We start from the raw sequence: 19,542 nt of genomic DNA on the forward strand, positions 1-19,542 counted from the left end.
TACATTTTTTACAGGAAGATATAATTGTAAGCTTAATTTTTTTATTGATCAGTCAACCAATTACAATTACCAATTATTAACGTCTCATCTGAAAACATAATGAAAATCTACAATCATGTAATTCATGTAGCTCTTTTTCTCATAGATATTATGACTGTTATTTTCTTCTATCTTTTTTGCTTTTGTTTCTATTTTTTTATCTCTACTCTGGATCAGGATACAGTGTCTTTAATAAACTTTGAATTGAATTGAATTGAATCCTCACATCCAATGGGACCAAGACTTGATGATGTCTAACACACTTCCTGCTGTTCTTTAACTCATAGTGTTCATTTTTCAGATTATGTTAGGAAAAGTTGCATATGACTCAGAACTTCACAAACATGTGACATATAAAACATGATAATTGGTTTGCATTTACTTTCTCACCTGAACTAATTTTAAATAATGTGCAAAATGCTCAGTAGGACCTAAAATGATCACTAGATGTATTTTTAATCAGTAATACATCAGAAAGAGTTTTCTTTCTAGATTTGTTTAGAAAATGACAAACCACATTTAAGAAAAAAAAAACCTATTTCTGTAAGTCCATATATAATAACTGTGAAAATATCAGAAAAACAACTTTCATGCTTTGTCAGACTGTGTAGGAACGCTGTGATAGAGGCACACAGCCAGAATAAGAGCATTAAAGACGTTAGGTAAGCGAAGGGAAAACAGAGAATGAGGGAGCGGAAGAGAGTTGTGGGAGTGAGTGTAAGTGAGTGGGAGCTTTAGAGTGAAAGAGCGGCTACTGTACAGGTGTAATAGGCCAACTTTGCTATCAGCCAGAGCCTGAATGGCCTCAAGCTGTTCCCGTCATTCACTTGTACTGTTTGGACCACATTACACATTCGTTTTCTGGCCATTTGGGGGCAGCACATCCAGTCGACACCAAGCATAACTAGCCATGAACTTTGCTTTTTCCATGTTTTTATTCCTCACTAAAAAGTCACCTGTAAAATGTTCCATTGGTTTTTATGTTGTGCTCTTCACAACATAAAAAGAACTGCTGAATCTATGATTTATGCTACGAGTTGGGATAATTTTTAGGCTCTAAACTCTGGATTTTATTTTTTTTTTTTTTTTGGCTGCAAAATCTAAAGAAAAGATTCCAACATTTTAACACCTTATTCCTACAGAAGAGGATTAGGGGCCCCTGAAAAACAGAAACAAAACAAAGCCAAAAGAATCCCTAAGCATTCTAACCTTTTTATCTGAATTATGGCTTTTTTCTAAGAATCACAAATATTTACATTGTTTATGCACCATCAGGCAAATCTAGTCTTAAAGAAGTAAATTTGGGACAGGCTTAAGTTGTGTATAAAATCCAGGCTTACAAATCCTAATGAGAAAGAGGCATAAAAATAACCACATTATTAACAAAATCTCACACATTTCTACGAATGTCTGGATATTTATTTGGATTTTGACATAGATTGACACAGAATTCAGAGATAAAGTAACAATTCAAAGATTAAAGTCAGAATTCTTTCTTTTTCAGTGGCCTTAATCCTCTTTTTTATAAGAATACTGACTAATTAATGGCTGAATTCAGAGATTAGAGTCAAAATTCTAAGATTAAAGACAGTATTCTTTCTTTTTTCAGTGACCCTTATAGTCTTCCATATATTCTCTTGTTTAGAATGATGTTGCATTGAATTTTGTACATGAATAGGGTTTAGTTTGGACATATTGTGGGTATTTGTGTTACTGGTTGAACAATTTTAATCCCAACAATAGCAACTTAACGTCATAATGCTTATAAAAGTTTGACAATTTGAACAATTAAAAATATTTTCATGTCAGAAAGTTGCTTTAATATTCAGATTTACAGCTAAAACATACATGAGATTTCATAATAACATCAAAGTGTGATAAAAAATGAGAGAATGAAGCGAAGGAGAAAAAGAGTGAAGAAAAGATGGGATTGTGGGAGAGTTGGCGCCATTGTTAAATACACAACAGAGAGAAGAGGGCGTTAAACAGAGATAGATGAAATGTATACAGGGAGGTGAGACAGCGAGGGTCACATCCAGAAGTGAGGCGCCACAGAGGGAGCTAGAGAGCGGAAAGTTGTGGGAAGCTGAGAAGCAGATGGGCTGAAGGAGAAGGTGAGAGATGGCTTGGATAGGGGAGGAGGGAATCTGGGAAAAAGCTGCCAGGAGTCAGTGCTGAAAGTTGGACCGCTTTAGATTCATGGCGAGATGGTGGCCACATCGATTATAAACATATTGCCTTTTGATTTTTTTTTTAAACTCAAGGTCAGTTTGTCATTTGTCAGCTGACGATCTCAGTGTGTATTCTGCTCTGCATCTCTCTGCGTTGGAGGCCCTCACAGCTGCTGGGTGTTCACAGTTAAATTCTTTTATCTATGTTATTCACAGAGCAATGAAAGTTTCAGATATTTTACGAACAGAAGCAAAGCAGATTTATTTACAGAAGTATTTTCTATGCCTTTCAGAGAACGGGAAAAAAAATTATCTTTATTTTTATGGGCATCATTCACAAATCCACAGTTTGAATGCATTTTTCCCGGCATGCATGTGGATGAAAAAAAGCGGATTTAAGGTTTCTGATTCAACTTTGAATTTTATCTTCATGTTACTCAACAGATTTATGATCTACATGTCAGTTTAGCATAAAGCAGCTTCAACTGGTGTTGGCTCATTTTAATGCAACCCTGCTTAAAGGTTGTTATTTTTAAAAGGTATCTTTAATCTGACAAATGAGCCTGGAACATATATTAAAATATTGAATCTGACTGTACATTCAGGCCCCAAGTATCTGGATGAATCTCCTTTAAAAAGCTTCAGAGAAACTCCATTGAAATTGCAATATTTTTTGCCATCGGCATCCTTCTGGCATAATTCTGTCCAGATTGTGAACTAGTCTTCAGAGTTTATTTAAATTCCTCTGTTTCTTGGGTAGACGTTGAATTGGGTAGGGCTCGGAGCCAAAGAGAGGAAAATACCCAAATATTACCCCTTAAAGAAACAATTGCTTCTGCCCAAAAATCTGGAAATAAAGTTATTATTCCATTTCCAAATGGTTTGAATCCCATGTGTAAAAAAGATTATTTACACATGGATTTGAAACAGCTGGAGTGTGCAAACCATCAACTTCACCCCAACTCTACAGGCATCAGGTGGAACACTAAATATTTAAGTTTATGACAGAACAGTTAGAAAAAAAGCTTGTTTGGAAGAGTTGAAGGAGAAAACCTTTTCACTCTAATACAAATACAGCAGCATGATTTTTAGGTTTGGTTTGCAAACACCTGGTAAAAATGTCACTCCTGATGGAGTGTTGTTGATTTATGCTTGTTTTAAAGGGGTAGGACCAGAGTATGTTGTGTTTCACTGGATGTAGCTTTAGTCCTCATTTCTTCTTCATGGTTCCACTTTGAATGAAGAGCATTTTAGATTGCCGTAAAGCACACTTTTCAAGATCTTATAACTTGAAAGTTTAGCAGTACAAAAGTTTGTCTGATTTATGTTGTAACCTGGTTGCAAGTTTTCCATCAGTCTTGATGGAAAGCTTTGCCTACCACCATCCCATGCTGCTGTTTGGAGTGCTCTTTCCATTACATATTTTTCAGCGACTCCGGAGTAATTAACTAAAAAAAAATACACCAGACCTTTACAGTGCAGATGCATTAGGAATATTAACTCTACCAACTTGGACAGGAGGAACAACTGCAGCAACTAATAACTTTGAAGTCACAAATGTACATTGTTGTATTAAAAAATGTTCAACAGAATCCAGATTACGCTTATTGGGAATAAAACCACAGATTAGTGTTTGTGTTGCAGCACCCTGATGGTATATTTGGTGTCTTTTGATGTGTTTGACAATGTTGCATAGCTTGGATTACTGCATGCACACGCAGCCAACTTATGCTGATGTTGCATGTGTGTGAGTGTAGGGGTGTGTGCGTGTGTGTGTATAGCTAAAGATGGCAAGAAAAAAGGAGAGGGGGAGTGATAGAGAGACAGGCAGGGTAAGTGAGTGAGGTACAAGTCAGTTTTTCATGGATGGCTGTGTTGCTATGGGAACTAGATGTGGGCTCCCTATTCCCAAAAAAGTCTCCTCTTTCCTTCCTCCATTCCTTCCTACTCTCTTTCCCTCTCTCTGTCTCTCATCACTTCATTCTCCCGTGTTCGTCCTCACACCATCCGCAGCTCTTTCTCTTCCCTCTCCCCTTTCCCCGGATGACATCCCACCACATGCCTCCTTTCGCTCTCATCCTCTCTCTCTCTTTCTCTCTCTCTCCTCGTTAATCCATCCCTTTTCCCCGCCCACTCATTCACCTTTCTGTCAGTCCACTCTTTCCCCTCCATCTTTCCCCACTCTTTTAGTCTCTCTCATTCCTCTTTTATTCCCTGTTCTTTCTGATCCCTCTGTCTCTTTAACACTTTTACTTATATTCTATTCTTTTCTCGGTTGTCATGGCAATAGGCTGGGGGCGTAAGGGAGCGAGTGCGAGCAAGCGAGCGGGAGTGGGTGTTTCGGAAGTGACATCTCTTGGGCTGTAACCTTGTTTCCTGTGTGGTGGAGTTGGGGGCGGATTCAAGGCGCTTGCAGCGCAGCAACAGTGACGCCGTGTGGACGCTTTGGGTGAGCAATGGGGAACCCGGGACGCGCCGTGCGATTGCTGGGTGAATGATCTGATAGGTGAGAATACTCTCCCCCTTTCACCTCTGTGGCTCCTCTGTCACACACACACACACACACACACACCCACACGCACGCACACACACACACACACACACACACACACACACGTACACGCCCACACACACGCCTTCACCCCTCCATCCTCCCTCCTGCTCATCTAACATCTCTCTCCTCAAGGTTAGAAGTGGATTCCTTGTAGATGGAAACATTCGGACAGGATCAAAGCCTTTCTCTGGTCTCACTCAGCAGGTTGGCTGTCTGGAACGAGAACTTATTTTGGACGAGTATTTCACTCTTCCCCCAGATGCAAAACAGAAAGTCCAACTTTCATTTGGCGAATTTCTTCATTTGCTGACCGTAAAATTGAGAGCAACCTATATGTGCTCATGCATAAGAAATGTACGGAGCGCAGAGAGTCCCAAATGTAGAAATAAGAAAACAAAGGCAACAGAAATCTGTGTCTGCAGGTTAGTGAATCGTTCCACATAGCTTTGTCAAGTTAAAAGCATTTTAAATGCACGTTTGTAACAACACTTTTTCTTTGATTTAGAGAAATGCTGTACAGCCCATGAAATATAGGCCAGTAAATGGCAAAACACCAAAACAACATTTAAAAACATGGGTGGATGGATTGATGGAAACACAATTAAACAAGTAATATAGTTTCAAAATAAGAGTTTTCCAGGCTAATCTAAACCTGGATAATAACACCATAAAAACACATTTACAAAGTAGTAATGTGAATTTAAGTAGTTTATATAACAATGAAAACTGTCACAATCTCCATTGTTTAATTAAATACATATTTAAATAACATTTAAAGTTGGTTTTTTTGTTGGGTTTTTTTACAGAAAACCTGGCTTTTACCAACTGGAAAAAGTCATTCCAAACTTTAGTTCCCCTGTACCAGAGAGAAAAGTGACCTCTACTGGTCAGATATTTCAGAAGATGAAGCTCTGAGTTAAGCAAGAATGAAATTCCATATTTGATTTAGAGAAATAGATGAAATGCATTGGCCTATCCTTTTGACATTCATAAATATTATAAACAAAAATACAAATTTGAAAAATATTAATCTTATAATAGAATATAAGAATCTATTTTCTTAAACAAAGGAGCAGAAGGACAATGATAATCTGATCGAGTTGCAATTCTAACAAAGTGTTACGGAAAGCTTTTTGCAAATGGAAGGCCAACTGGTGAAGCCAGATATACTACTTGTGTTAGTTCAAACCAAACTTTCTCTTTACAGAAAGTTAGTAAAATACACTCTCCTTTCAGCAAGGAGACGCATTTGACATATTTTTGATAAAAAAAGGATGCAATTTTAATCCAAGTCCAGGACGAGTTGGTTGGATAAATTCCTCTGTCACTTCCAGTTTTTAATAGATTTGACTGATCCCATCTCTTATGCATTAATTAACCAGAAATCATGCCTGTTTCACAATATTAATTGTTGATTGTAGTGATGAACTGGTGCTAAAGGTAGCTGCTGTATTCCTTGAACAGAATGGACTTCTGGGCTGTATGAAAGTGGGAGAGTGCGGACGTGTGGTCAGGCTGACAAATTTAAATGCATTATTGCTCAGAACCCCATTTCTCTCATATCCCACTGAGCTGTTCGAAAAGATGTGAAGAGGTATCCTGTGGCACTGGAAAAATGGCAAACTGCTGTGTCATTCTGCTCCAAAATTCAATCATGACTCTAATGTTGGTTCATATCTGCGAGAGCAATGCTCACAAACAATTTTTACGATACCCCATTATGAACCGCAATATTTTAGATTATTTTTCTGCTCAAATTGGGGATAAAAAGCTTAAACAAGCAAAACATAATAGAGCATTGTGTCTTGGGTTTATTTCAGACATGGTTGGACAAGTATAAGCTCACAATTAGGCAAAAAAGAAAGGTGTCTAGAGAATATTAATTATGAGCCTAAAAAATATAATAATTAAAATGAAATTAAGCAATGAGCTGCAACAACTTAGACAATCTCCTTAAGTTTAACGCTGTCCTAAACGCCTACAGTTTATCAAACTACTAACTCTGGATACATCCAACATGTTTTATGTGAGATTGAACAGTTGCTGTAAATAATCGGAATATTAGAACACACTTTTGCCATTTATTGTAGAATCATAACAAAATTTGGTTTGTAGTGAATTATTGTTGATAAAACACAGTAATTTTACCCTCATTTGAAGCTAAAAAAAACAAAACAAAACACCCGGCTGCTTTTTTTTTTGGCAATAAGTTAATGTTTTTTGGTGTTTGGAAGATGAACCATTTCAAAAACCTCCAGATTGTTGAGTCACTGTTCCGTTACCTAGCAACAACAGTCAAGTCCAGCCTGTCACTTAGCAACCCAAGCGAAACTCTAGCACATTTTCTCAGCTTTTTTCACCACTGTACAATGGCTGCTAGCAAAGACAAGTGTTTTGTTGTTGACTTAGCATCGATAAACTGCCTTCTCGGCAGTCGAAAGCAGACCAAAGCCCAATCCATCTATCCATTTTAGCTTTTGATACTAATTCTTCATTTCTGAGCATTCTTGTTGGTTGGACTGGAAGCTCCACTAATGCTTTGCAAAGATGTACGATTATATAATTGCACATCTGTTTTCTACCCTTTTCATGTAAAATTTAAGTTTGGGGGCGTGGCCAGTAGCAGCTTTTTTAGATTTAAAGTGACAAGAGGCCCTAATGTGTCATTCTGAAAGGGGCTCAAAATGAGAACTAAAATCTTTCTATATAAGAATGATTTTGTGAAAATAATTTAATAGCCGTTTTTTGCATAACCCTTAGACCTATCCTAAGCTGTTCAAAGAAGCATAATAGGTCACTTTAAAAACTGTTTGTGGTAGTTTTTTTCATTAGGACTCTCATATATCTACCATAAAAACTGAAATGTATTGACAGGTCAAACCTGGGCTGGATCCTTTTACACCGATTATTACAAATTCTTTAAAACACGGGCATGTATTGTCAAATCTTTATTTGTTAACTTAACAAAAAATTCCCAGTTTTCTAGAGTGGTGTTAAAATCTTGTCTCATTCAGCTTTGTCCAGTACCACGGATTTCCTCGCCTTCTCACCAGTCAAAAGCAGACCAAAGCCCAATTCATCCATCCATCTTAGCTTTTGATACTGTCTGATTCTTCATTTGTGAGCTCTTTGTAGAATTTTTGTAGAAAGTATTTTGAGCGCTTCAAATTACCAGACTTTCAGTTTTAAAAGCGAGAGGTCTCGCCACCGGATGAGGTATCTGCTGAGTAGCTATTATTGATCAACAAACGCATTGACTCCCTGCAGATAAATTGAGGCAATTATGTGCTATGAAGCTGAAATTTTTTTCTTATCACCTTTTAATGAAGCAAAGTTTGATTTCTCCATGTAGATTCTGGTTATTTATATTAAGCATTCCCATGCCATTCCCTTAGCACAACCCAAACTAATTTAAGGGTAATGAGTGGGAGTTCCCCCATTACAGCGGGAGGCAGATTGATGGCATCAGTGTTATGCAGCTTCAGCAGGAATCCTCTCCTCTGTGGGCCTCTGTGACCTTACTGCTGACATCTGACATCCTCTTTAGCTCAGCGCAGACAGGAGCCTAATGCTCTGACTCAGAACATGTTAAAATGCTATGCTGCTATGCCTCTGTTCTGCTGCTATTATTTTGAAATGCAATAATATGTGGTGCAACTGAGGTCACCTCCATAACACGTCCATTGTACACTGTTTTCCTGTCTTGAAAGTAAGAAGCTTCAGTTCTTTGCTTTACATTATCTGCTTCAGGCTGCCCGGGAATATTGCTGCACTTATTTTTAGCGCTGTTTTGGTGACCACTGATGTGTATAAATCAAATTTAGGTCTGCTGGGTCTCAGTAATGACAGCGTTGACTAAGACTGACCAGTCATCCAATTGGTGTGTGGCTTTCTCCTTTTGTAGACTGCTAAGGACAGCAGAAAAGCAAAAGAGCCCACAGAGAGAGACGGAAGAGTGCAACAAAGGCAGAGTAAGAGGGATGCAGAGAGGAAATGAAAGGCAGGGTGAGCGAGAGGAAGATGAGCGGCAAAAAGAGGCATCTCAGCAGTTCTGCTTGTGTTAAATCGTTACTGAATATTCCGGCAACCAAGAGCTGCGTGTGCCCTGTGTGTACAAACAGACATGCTCCAAAAAAAAAAAAAAGTTGCTCATTGAAATTCTGTCCAGTGAACTTTGAAGGCTCTTAATAGGCAACCTCCAGGGTTTAGAGGTAGGCCTACAATAGAGTAATGCAGATCTGGCCATGGATGAGTCATGCTGCCATCCCATGGTGAAGATCTTGGCATCATGACGTTGCCCTGCACAGTTGCAAAGTTTCAATTGGAGGGCTTAGTTGAGTTTTGGAGAGAGCGTGCCGCACAGAGCTTTACTTCCCTGGAGGTTTGTGATAACAACCCCATGACTCACAGTGCAAACACTCAGCATCTCTCAAATCTGGGTTTACAGTGTGGCTCTAAGTCCTCGCATTTGTTGAGAATTAAACATGCTCGTCTATTTGAAAGGGCTAAAAGGAGAGTCAAAATTGGTACAAGAACCTGAAACTGAAGATGTAAAGGTCTGGCTTATGGGTCAATATAACGACCTTTTATCCTCTTTTCCGTTAAGCTCTTTTGCTCGACTTTATTTGAAAATACCAGTAGGTCAGGGAGAAATGGGGGGAGTATTTTGTAGGGAAAAGATGTGTTAATCTGTCTTCACTTACTATAAGTGATGAGGTTTGTCTGCAGCTCTTAAACTTTGGGGTTTTTTTTTTCTTTTTAAAAACAAACACAATAATAGAAGCAGAACAGGTAAAAACAGTCTAGACATTTCTTTAGACAATGTTTTACAATAATTATTTATTATTCATTCAACTGTATTTATAGTGTTATGTGCCCATTTTCTTGTTTTACAGCCTCAAAAAATATGTGAATGATTGGCTTCTATTCCTCCACATAATCTCCAACATTCTTGTTGATTGTATTGTGTATTCTTGTAATGTGGAAATCTGCTTGCTTTTGATTTTTGGTGTAATGAAAAACCGTGTTAGATTTTTCTCAATAAAGTTCCCTGAATTTGTTGTGCTTTGCTATATTTCACACATTTAGAACCATTCTTTGTCATTTTTTTAATCGTCGGTTCTGTTTCCCTTAAACTTTGGTTTTCAATAAGAAGTTTGATTCTGACTATATTGGATATTTTTAGACAATTTATCATGAAATGGTAAAGCAAAAAATAATGATTAAACTTTCAAATAAGTTTTCACAATCCTGACCTTATCTTATACTAATTTATATTTGCAAGACTATGCAAGAAGAAGTAACTTCCCTTTCAGTCATAAAGAATGGCTAAGTGTCTGAAATGAGGTATTAAAGCTACGATGTGATTTTTGTTAAAACTGCCACTATGACTTTCTTCATCTCAACACATTGGAGCAGCGTCCACATTACTGCAGATGAAACCCCAATGTGTCCGTCCATCTCCCATTCCATCCTGCCGTCATCCATGATCGAGACACAAAAATATTTAAACCAATCTTTACTATGTAGGTTTTCATTTTGACAGCAATGACTAAATGCTTCCCAAGCCTCCAACCAGATACCAAAACATCAGGTTAATATGCGACTAAAAGGTCACAAACATAATTTCTTGTCTTATTTACATGGCTTCTTCCATGGTAGAAAGTACATGATCTGAAAGTTTGATTCATGATTTTCATGTAACAATATTTCATTATGTAGAAATTCAAAATTAGAGGTGCAGTGTTTAGTACCTTGCTGTAGAAAGTTCCTGGGTTCATGTCTTTGTCAGATATTTTTGCATTAAGAGTGAATGTTCTCTCCAAACATGTGTAACTTTTCCCTTTTTTTTGTCCAGAACTGGTCTTTCTAAATTGCCCTTAGCTATGAATTTGTGCATATATGATGGTTTATCCTGTGTTTCTGTGTTGCCTGGTGATGGACTGGCGAGTTTTCCATGACGTACTCCACCTCCCGCCCAATGACTGCTGGTAAAAGGCACCAGCCTACCTGCTACCCTGTGTGGATAAGACACAAAGGATAATTAATTTCCCCCTTTTCAGACCATGACATTGTGTTTCCTCTGCGCCAACTAAAGAACTAGTGGGGAGAACATGTGAAATGACAATGCAGACATGTAATCCGTTGTGACTTTCTGCACATGCCGTCTTGCATTGTGTGCTCCAAGCTTTTCTTTCTTCAGACTCATGAAGTGCAAAACGTTAGTCTGTCCTTTCCATGATCAAGATGCAAAGATGTTTTAAAAAAAAGAGAAAAACAATGTGCAGAGAGGGTCAGTGGACACTTCCAGGGCTTAAAGTGTCCGCACTCTGCCACTCCAGTGCATACTGATAAACAACAGCTCCTCCATATCCTCGTCAGCAGCGGGGTGTGTGAATGTGTGTTCACGCCGGACTTGTACAATGGCCTCCAGATGCTGTAAGAGAGAATTTGGCTTTTCACTAGTGAAAACGGAGCAAGCCACAGGGGAAATATTCTTAGACTCCCTCACACACTGCAGAAGTCTTTCTTAAAGGGTTCAAGTCAGGATTTACTTTGGAATTCAGTAAATTAAATATGTAAAATATATAACAGGGTTTGAGATGGAGGACTTGCTTGCCCATTTGCTTGACTTCATGATTTAAGGCTTGTGAGAAAAACTGACAGCAAAACTTTAACAATAATATCTGGTGAGAAATCATGTAAAAATGACACATCCGTTATATATTGTTCCATATTTGCATGGTTACAATAACATCTTCAAGAGTCTCAGTTAAAAACATCTCAATTATTGAACTCCAATCACAATGTAATTGACTGAGACGCTGCAATCAGAAGGAAACTCTGTTATGGACAGAATGAAAATCTGTCCATAACAGATTTTAGTGTTATGGACAGATTGCAGTGTCTCAATCACTGCAATCTAGATCACTAAAAATCACTCAGACACTAAAGCAGTGGGACATTATGGTTGAGGAAAAAAGAGGAGAATCGACTCGTTCATAAACTTTGACCAGCAGTTTCCATTTCCAAATGTTACTGTAATAACAGACACTGAAACTTGCAAAAACCTTGTCAGTGTTTTGGTTTAATAATGTCTGTGTTGTATTTTGTTTCCTTTCTCAGTTCCCATCAGTGTGTCTGCTTTTGCTGAAATCTTCTGATGTTTAGAGTTTTTTTCATTTGCTTTATTGGTTCCTTATTTACAGCAATGTTCTTTTTGATGCTCCTTGTTTTCTCCTCTTTCTTTCGTAATTTGCTAATTACACCACTTGTAATGTGTCATCATTGTGCTTTTTCAGTGTTTATGCTTGTTGGTTTTTTTGTTTGTTTTACATGATTTTATTTGGGTTTTCTTTTGGGTTTGCTATCACCTGACCTTTTCTGTCTTATTTTTTTCATTTTCTATCATAGTGGCTTGTTTGTTTTCACTTATTACATAAAGTCTCTCCAGATAGTTTCTTGTCCATCTGTTTACTTTTGGTAAGCCAGCTTTTTGGAGATCTCTGGTTGATAGCAATGTTGGATTTTGAAGTTGTACTTGCTCACAACACATCTATTTAAACTGATGGTTGATGAATGAGGCTTTGTGGAGCTATAGGACAAGTTAAAGCTTCCTGATGAAGTCCTTCTTCCTGACATCTGGTTTCAGTTACTCGTCAGCACACCTGTGCTTCAACTAGCTGCCAAACATTTAGGGTTATTGTTTAGCATACAGTCTGACTTTAGTTTTAGGTAATGTTGTTTATTTTAATCACCTACCTGCCTCTTGACGGTTGCCTTTATTTAGAAATTTTTCTCTACACCATTGTGACAATGATGAAGATTAAAGGTCCCAGGAAAATAAATGGGGCACAAAGATACTCTTAGGAAATACAATTACACACCCTTAAAAATGTTTACAAGAAGTCAGTTATTTTTGGCATACAAGAAAACCTTTGTGTGAAAGTATTAAACTGTAAATATGGTGTATTTATGTTAATATTTACAGTGTTTTATGTTGTTTGATTTATAACACCCACAAACTGTGCAATAAAACTGTCAAATTTAGTCAGTTGCAAATAAAGAATAGTCTCTTTTGCCCGTTTTCTTACATACATACACATTATTCACTTGGGACAAAGACACAAAATACAGCTAGGATTCACGTCAATCTCTTCAGTAAGGTGTGATCAGTTTCTCTCATTGTTTTCTGGAGCATCAGATATAATATTCAAGTCTTTCCTTCTGAAATGATCGTCAGAATCAAACATGATGCTGAAGATAATTTGTTCCCTTGCTGAGAAGATTATAGTTCTGTCTGTGAGTCTGTCAGCAGGACAACTCATAACTGATTTCTGCTAATTTTAGTGGATGGATGGCCGCAGGCCAAGGAACAGATGATTAGATTTTGGTGGCAAGCCAGAAGTAGGACTTGTTAAAAAAAAAAAACAAAAAAAAAAACAATTGTCATTTTTAGATGGAAATGGAGAGAGAGAGAGACCTTACATCTCAAGGATGAGTGATTGAATACTTCACTGGCCACTTTATTAGTATGAAGCTGAACATTTTTCGCCATTCTCCTAATTTTTCATGCCATAAAAAGGATTTTAAAACTTTCTCAGAGATTTTTGGACATGAACGCGTTATGTAGATGCTGCAGAAATGTAGGCTGCACATCCTAAAACTGCCTTTCATAATAAATACTTGGTTTGCATACGTAGTATGTATTAAAATTATTCTGCTTTCCCTCAAGTGTTTTACTACCTCGTAGTAGCAAAACAAATCCACATGTGGGTGCAAATTAATTAACACTTAATTAATTTGCATCCTGGCACATGACACAAATTTTTATAGAACTTTATTTATTTTGGCTATAAATTGCCAATATTACAAGAATCTTCAATAATATCACAGTAATAAACTACTTAACACACCGATCACAGTAATTACCTGCCATGCTCCACCCATCAATAACCAAGAAATTGATCATAAACAGTTCCATAAATCAAAAAATGGCTCATAGACAGTTAAAATGTCTCTTTTAACTTTCTGTGTCAGCTTGCCATGCCAACGGTAGTTTATATTTAAAAGAAAAGTCATGTAGTGATTTGGCTTAGCTGTTAATTTTATGTTTTGTCTTTTGTAACAGTGCTACAACTACCAGTATTCATAGTTTATTTAAATTTGGAATGCAAGAAAATATTTGACTTACTAGTAATTGTCGGTTAATGGTTTATTAGATCTAAATTAGTTGAAATCTATCAACTAATAACGTTAGACCTTGTTTTAGTGTCGTAGTGCGACCGCCATCCAGAAGAGGGCGCCGCTGGTCATCCATAACCGTTGTCAGCTGATTAGAGAAGTAAAAATGGCGGCGGAGGGATCCCTGACAGAGCAGACTAACGGTCCAAGCAGAGTCCGGTGGGATAAAAAGTTATTTTAATGTGGTTATGTTTTGAGATATACACTCGACACGCTCCTTAAGTTATACCGTAATAACGCTCATTCAGCCGAGCTGCATATTTTATTCTTTTTCATCTTTTATTTTTCCATTCAGCAACCTATTTTGTATAAATATGTCTAAGTTTAATAATGTGAGAAAACATTTTTTTTGTCAGTCAGTATTTAACACAGCTGACAAAACTAATGTTAAAATTTTACTTTATGTTGTTTTTTTAATTTAATTTTCTATGAAAATTTAGATCTTCGTGTTGATACAAGAGAAAACATTATTTTTCAAGCAATATGACTGCTTATCAATTAATCGTTAGTCAATTGATAAGATCAATCATCTTTAGATTAACTCATTAATCAATAACTTGCATTTCTAATTTAAATACAATCCCAACTAACTCTTTTATATTCTTTGACAGAAAATATGTAGGCCTAGCTAATATGTGAAATCTGAAAATACAGAAGATATGTTTTGATATGTTGTGAATATTTCAGACAATGGTTTTGTGTTTTAAATTCTGCATTTCTAAAATGTGTTTTTTGGTATTTTTTTTATGTATTTAGATTGGGTTTGTTGTGAGAGAGACGGTGTTCTGGACTGTTTTCACCTTCAGACACTTTACAAATGCTAACCTGTTTCATGCCTGTAATGCTTCAATGTTCTCCTTATCATTCATCTAACTTCACATTCCTTTTCCTTCCTGTAGTTTGAAACCTGTCGAGTATATTCTCGAGCACTTATACAACCTGACCATTTTGATTCTTTCTAAATATGTCTGAGTAGAAAGTGCCACCGTGTTCCTTTCAAAAATCCTCACTTACCTTGTCTTCCCTCCTCTCCCCTCCTTATTTCCCCTGAACTTCTCCTTTTCTCCCACCTTCTCTCCTTTTTCCAGATGCAAGGTGTGCCGTCCCCCCCTCCTATCATCATCATCATCACCACCATCATCGCTCCCAAGCCATCTCCTTCCACGCTCCTTCCTACCAGCGTCCCTCACACGAACGTCCCTCTTACGATCGTCCCTCCTTCGATCGTCCCTCCTTTGAGCGTCCTTCCTTCGAGCGTCCTTCCTTTGAGCGTCCTTCCTTTGAACGTCCCTCCTTCGATCGCCCATCCTTCGATCGCCCATCCTTCGACCGTCCGGCCTACGAGCGTCCCTCCTACCACCGCCCATTGCACGACCGCCCCATCTACGACCGCCCATTGCACGACCGCCCATTGCACGACCGTCAACCCCACGACCACTGGAACCCTCGTCGTTGTGTGAGCTCCGGACATCAGTACAGCATGTTGGACCAGGAAGAGGTACAGTACTCTACATGTTGAGAATATGCTGATGACGTATTTATCTTCTAAACACATTTCCTGTCCTGAAATCAGGACAGTGTATTCTGTCTTGATACACATCACACGCATGCGCACCCACCGCACACATACTATATATGCATATATATATATATATATATATATATATATATATATATATATATATATATATATATATATATAAAAAAAAAAAAATTCCCTTCTCACCCACCGCGGGTGGTTCTTATCCTCTGAGCTCGGGTCCTCTACCAGAGGCCTGGGAGCTTGAGGGTTCTGCGCAGTATCTTGGCTGTGCCAAGGACTGCACATTTCTGGACTGAGATGTCTGATGTTGTTCCTGGGATCTGTTGTAGCCATTGGTCCAGTTTGGGGGTGACTGCCCCGAGGGCCCCGATGACCACAGGCACCACTGTGGTCTTCACCTTCCAGGCCCTCTCCAGTTCCTCCCTGAGGCCCTGGTATTTCTCTAGTTTCTCGTGCTCCTTTTTCCTGATGTTGCAGTCGCTTGGTATTGCTACATCTATCACAACGGCTTTCCTCTGTTGTTTATCCACTACGACAATGTCTGGTTGGTTCGCCATTACCATTTTGTCTGTCTGGATCTGGAAGTCCCACAGGATCTTAGCTCTGGCGTTCTCCGCCACCTTTGGGGGTGTTTCCCACTTTGATCTCGGGGTTTCCAGTCCATATTCTGCACAGATGTTTCTGTACACTATGCCTGCAACTTGGTTATGTCGTTCCATGTACGCTTTCCCTGCCAGTATCTTGCACCCTGCTGTTATGTGCTGGACTGTCTCAGGGGCCTCCTTGCACAACCTACACCTTGGGTCTTGTCTGGTGTGGTATATCTGGGCCTCTATTGCTCTGGTGTTTAGGGCCTGTTCCTGGGCGGCCAGGATGAGGGCCTCTGTGCTGTCCTTGAGTCCAGCTGTCCTTATATATATATATATATATATATATATACAGCTTTATATACAAACGGTTATTTTGTCCACTGCATTGTATTTTGTGTTTTATCTGTCATGGTTGTCGTATAGAAGGCTGGAAATCCTCCCAGTTAAATGAGTAATATGACTTATTATACATAAATGCCATATTGGAGGAGGTCAGTATTCACATGTGCAAAATTAATGAACTTGTTTAGCCATAATTTCTCTGCTAGTTGGAAGAGACGGTAAAAACTGAGCTTCTGAAAGCAAGTAAGATGAAGCTTTTCTGCTGGTGGGACTTTGCTGGATTTGCTGAAAATGAGAAAGTTATAAAGTCTTCCTGGTGCTCCGATTTTGTTTTGGGGATATTATAATAACATTGTAAGTCAGAAAATGATGAACGGACTTATTAACGTAAAGAGGTTTTCTCTTAAGAGAGAAAATACTTCACTGTTATTGTATTTGCTCATCTGTTAGTAAAATATTCCAGAGGGGAAAACGCTTCAAGCTTGAAATACTTCTTTTTCATCGCAAGTCGATCACCAGAAGCTTGCTAATTAAATTGAACTTTAAGTCTGATTTATGTGTGGTTGGGAATGTTTTAGAGGTAGCTGCTGCTGAACAAGCAAAGGATTTATTTACTGAAGAAGGGGAGAGAGCTCGTTATGTTTATTCTCCGAGTTCTCGTCTGTTTCTCAGGTTAGTGCTCATTAACGTGATTAATTTTTGCTCTCCAGCTCGTACTTTTGCAGACATAGATCTCTCATCCACTGCTGGTGTGAATAAAAATCTCTGCTTGCTGTTTAGGCCAGGAGAGGGTACTGTTCTTCAGCTTTTTGCCTCAGAAACAGCTAAGAGAAAACTGTTTTATTCAATCTGTGACATTTTTAAAATTATTTGTTCAGGTGGAATGATTATAACACAACAGATATGATTTTTAAACACAATTGTTGTGGATTTTCTCAAATCCAAACAGGTTCAAAGTTATACATACGCACTTCAAATAGATAAATACACTGTGTGCACAACTATTTTGCTATATCATACATTTATGCATATTTCCCAACTTTTAACTGTATAAAGCTTAATATTTATGGGATATAAGCATTTAAGAAGCTGTGTATTTGTTTAGTAAGGATTAAGAAGTGCAGTTTAACACCCATTAATGCAGTTTCTTTATTATAAAATTAGCCACAAATTTGATTTATTACACTCTAAAAAGTCAAAAATGGCAAGATGTTTTCAAGAGAGATGCACTTTTAAAATGACCAATTTACATATTTTGCTCCAAATTATTAATGGAGCCAAACTAAACGTAGTGATAGGGCAAAATAAGAAGAACATTAAGTGTGAAGCTACCAGACGTCCTGGACCGGTAATGGGGAAAAAACTTTAGCAAGATGGAGGTTGGAAACTAGTATGGACTAGTGTTTTTAAATGTGAGCTAGCTAACCTTTTGGGATTGAAGACAGACACGCAAACCTATTGCTATTTTTTCAATAGACACTTTCACATAATTCCTTGAAGAGATGATGCTGGACAAAGCCTACATCTTTCCAGAGGTTCATAGAAATCATAACCAGAAAAAGAAAGGTGGCCAAATTCATTATAGATTTTTGATTTTGAACATTCCAAAATATGTATTGGTGCATTTTGAGTCTTTATCAATATCTCTTAACAGATAAAAACAAAAAATAAGGGTTAGAAAATGTTCTTATAATTAGTTGAATATTGGTGTAATTCTGCACTGAAAGTCAATCAATAATTAGGCACACTTATTGTTCTGTGAAAGACATAATCTAACATGTACTTTCCAAAATATTCAGGTCAAAGGGTTATAAGATATTTTTGATTGAATGCAGCTGTTAAATTATAAAATAACTCCAGAAAATACAACTGGGCCAATAATTGTGCACACAGCGTACATCCCCAGTATGGTTCGATTTGTTTTCCCTCAGCCAGCTGCATCTATTGGATGTTTGATCACACTTGCCGTGATTTACCCCAGTTTTGGTCTGGGTCTGAATTTATGCTCATTGCTGGTGTTTTTACTTTTTATTTTTTTTATTGTTTTTGTAATTTAACACAAATTGAAAGTGAAATAACCATTAGATGTTTTCCCAAATTAGTTGATAGTTGAGTTTGCGTGGGTTCTGTCTGATTTCCTCCCACAGTCCAAAAACCAAAACTGGTTGGTTAATTGAATACTCTGAGTTGCGTGTAGGGTGAGTAGCTTTGTTTCCATTTTCCTATTAATTGTGCAAATTGGAATGACAAAAATAAATTTGCTTAATGGAAACACGTACAAAAAAAGTTCAATAAAACATCTTTGTTCTAGGATGAGGTGGTTTTTTGGAGAAATCAAAATTTGTGTCTTTGGCAAAAACTGTGATGGAAACACATTTTTTGCATCACTTGAATTATGTGATCAAGACCCAGATATTACTACTGGTGGAAAACATGAAGGAGATGATAGGAAGTGGTTGGAGTATGACGGAGCGCCATGTTTTTAAATGACTTGCGTGAACAGACATATTGATGATGGGATTTTATTGCATTTATTATTTCATCTAAACACTGTGATTGTGTATTTGTATTTTTTCGACTTTGTCAGAATATCAACTAAGTTTTGGATACATTTGTAATGGAAACACAGCTAAAATGTATATGTGTATCTCTCTGTAGCTGTGTTTCCATTGACCATATAAATGCGCAAACGGCACTTACAAAAATGCATTTGCTTAATGGAAACACGCCATTAATCCAGTGGAAACAGGTTTTTTGATAAATAGTTTTTGCGCTAGGATCAGATGTTTTTTTGGTTGTACCAAAATTAGTGTATATCACAAAACTGTGATGGAAACACTTTTTTTGCATCACATGATTTGTGATCAACAACCGGATGTTGCTACTGGTGGAAACAACAAAGAAGGCAACAGGAAGTGGTAAGAAAATTATGACCCGGCTTGTTTTCTACTGACTCATTACATTTCTTATTTAATGGGAACATATTACAATCTTATTTAATTGTGAAATTGAGTTTTTTTTAACAGTTTTTCTTTTGCAAATCTATAATGGAAACAACTC

At 37.6% G+C, this 19,542-nt stretch overlaps 1 protein-coding gene across 10 annotated transcripts in view; it reads left to right on the plus strand.

Annotated features, from left to right (window-relative positions):
- LOC102231320 (ras/Rap GTPase-activating protein SynGAP-like) overlaps nt 1–19,542 on the plus strand; it is a 174,393-nt gene that overhangs the window by 31,881 nt on the left and 122,970 nt on the right. For all 10 annotated transcript variants that reach the window (XR_002752553.1, XR_002752554.1, XM_023331074.1 and 7 more), the window contains exon 2: nt 15,096–15,505. Coding sequence is in view for 8 of the 10 variants with exons in the window: in XM_023331074.1 (XP_023186842.1) it covers nt 15,096–15,505 (410 nt within the window). In the remaining 2 variants the exon portion in view is untranslated. The remainder of the gene's footprint in view (nt 1–15,095; nt 15,506–19,542) is intronic.

Source organism: Xiphophorus maculatus, chromosome 3 (genome assembly GCF_002775205.1).
Source record: "Xiphophorus maculatus strain JP 163 A chromosome 3, X_maculatus-5.0-male, whole genome shotgun sequence".
In the NCBI taxonomy this organism is placed as follows: Eukaryota; Metazoa; Chordata; class Actinopteri; order Cyprinodontiformes; family Poeciliidae; genus Xiphophorus; species Xiphophorus maculatus.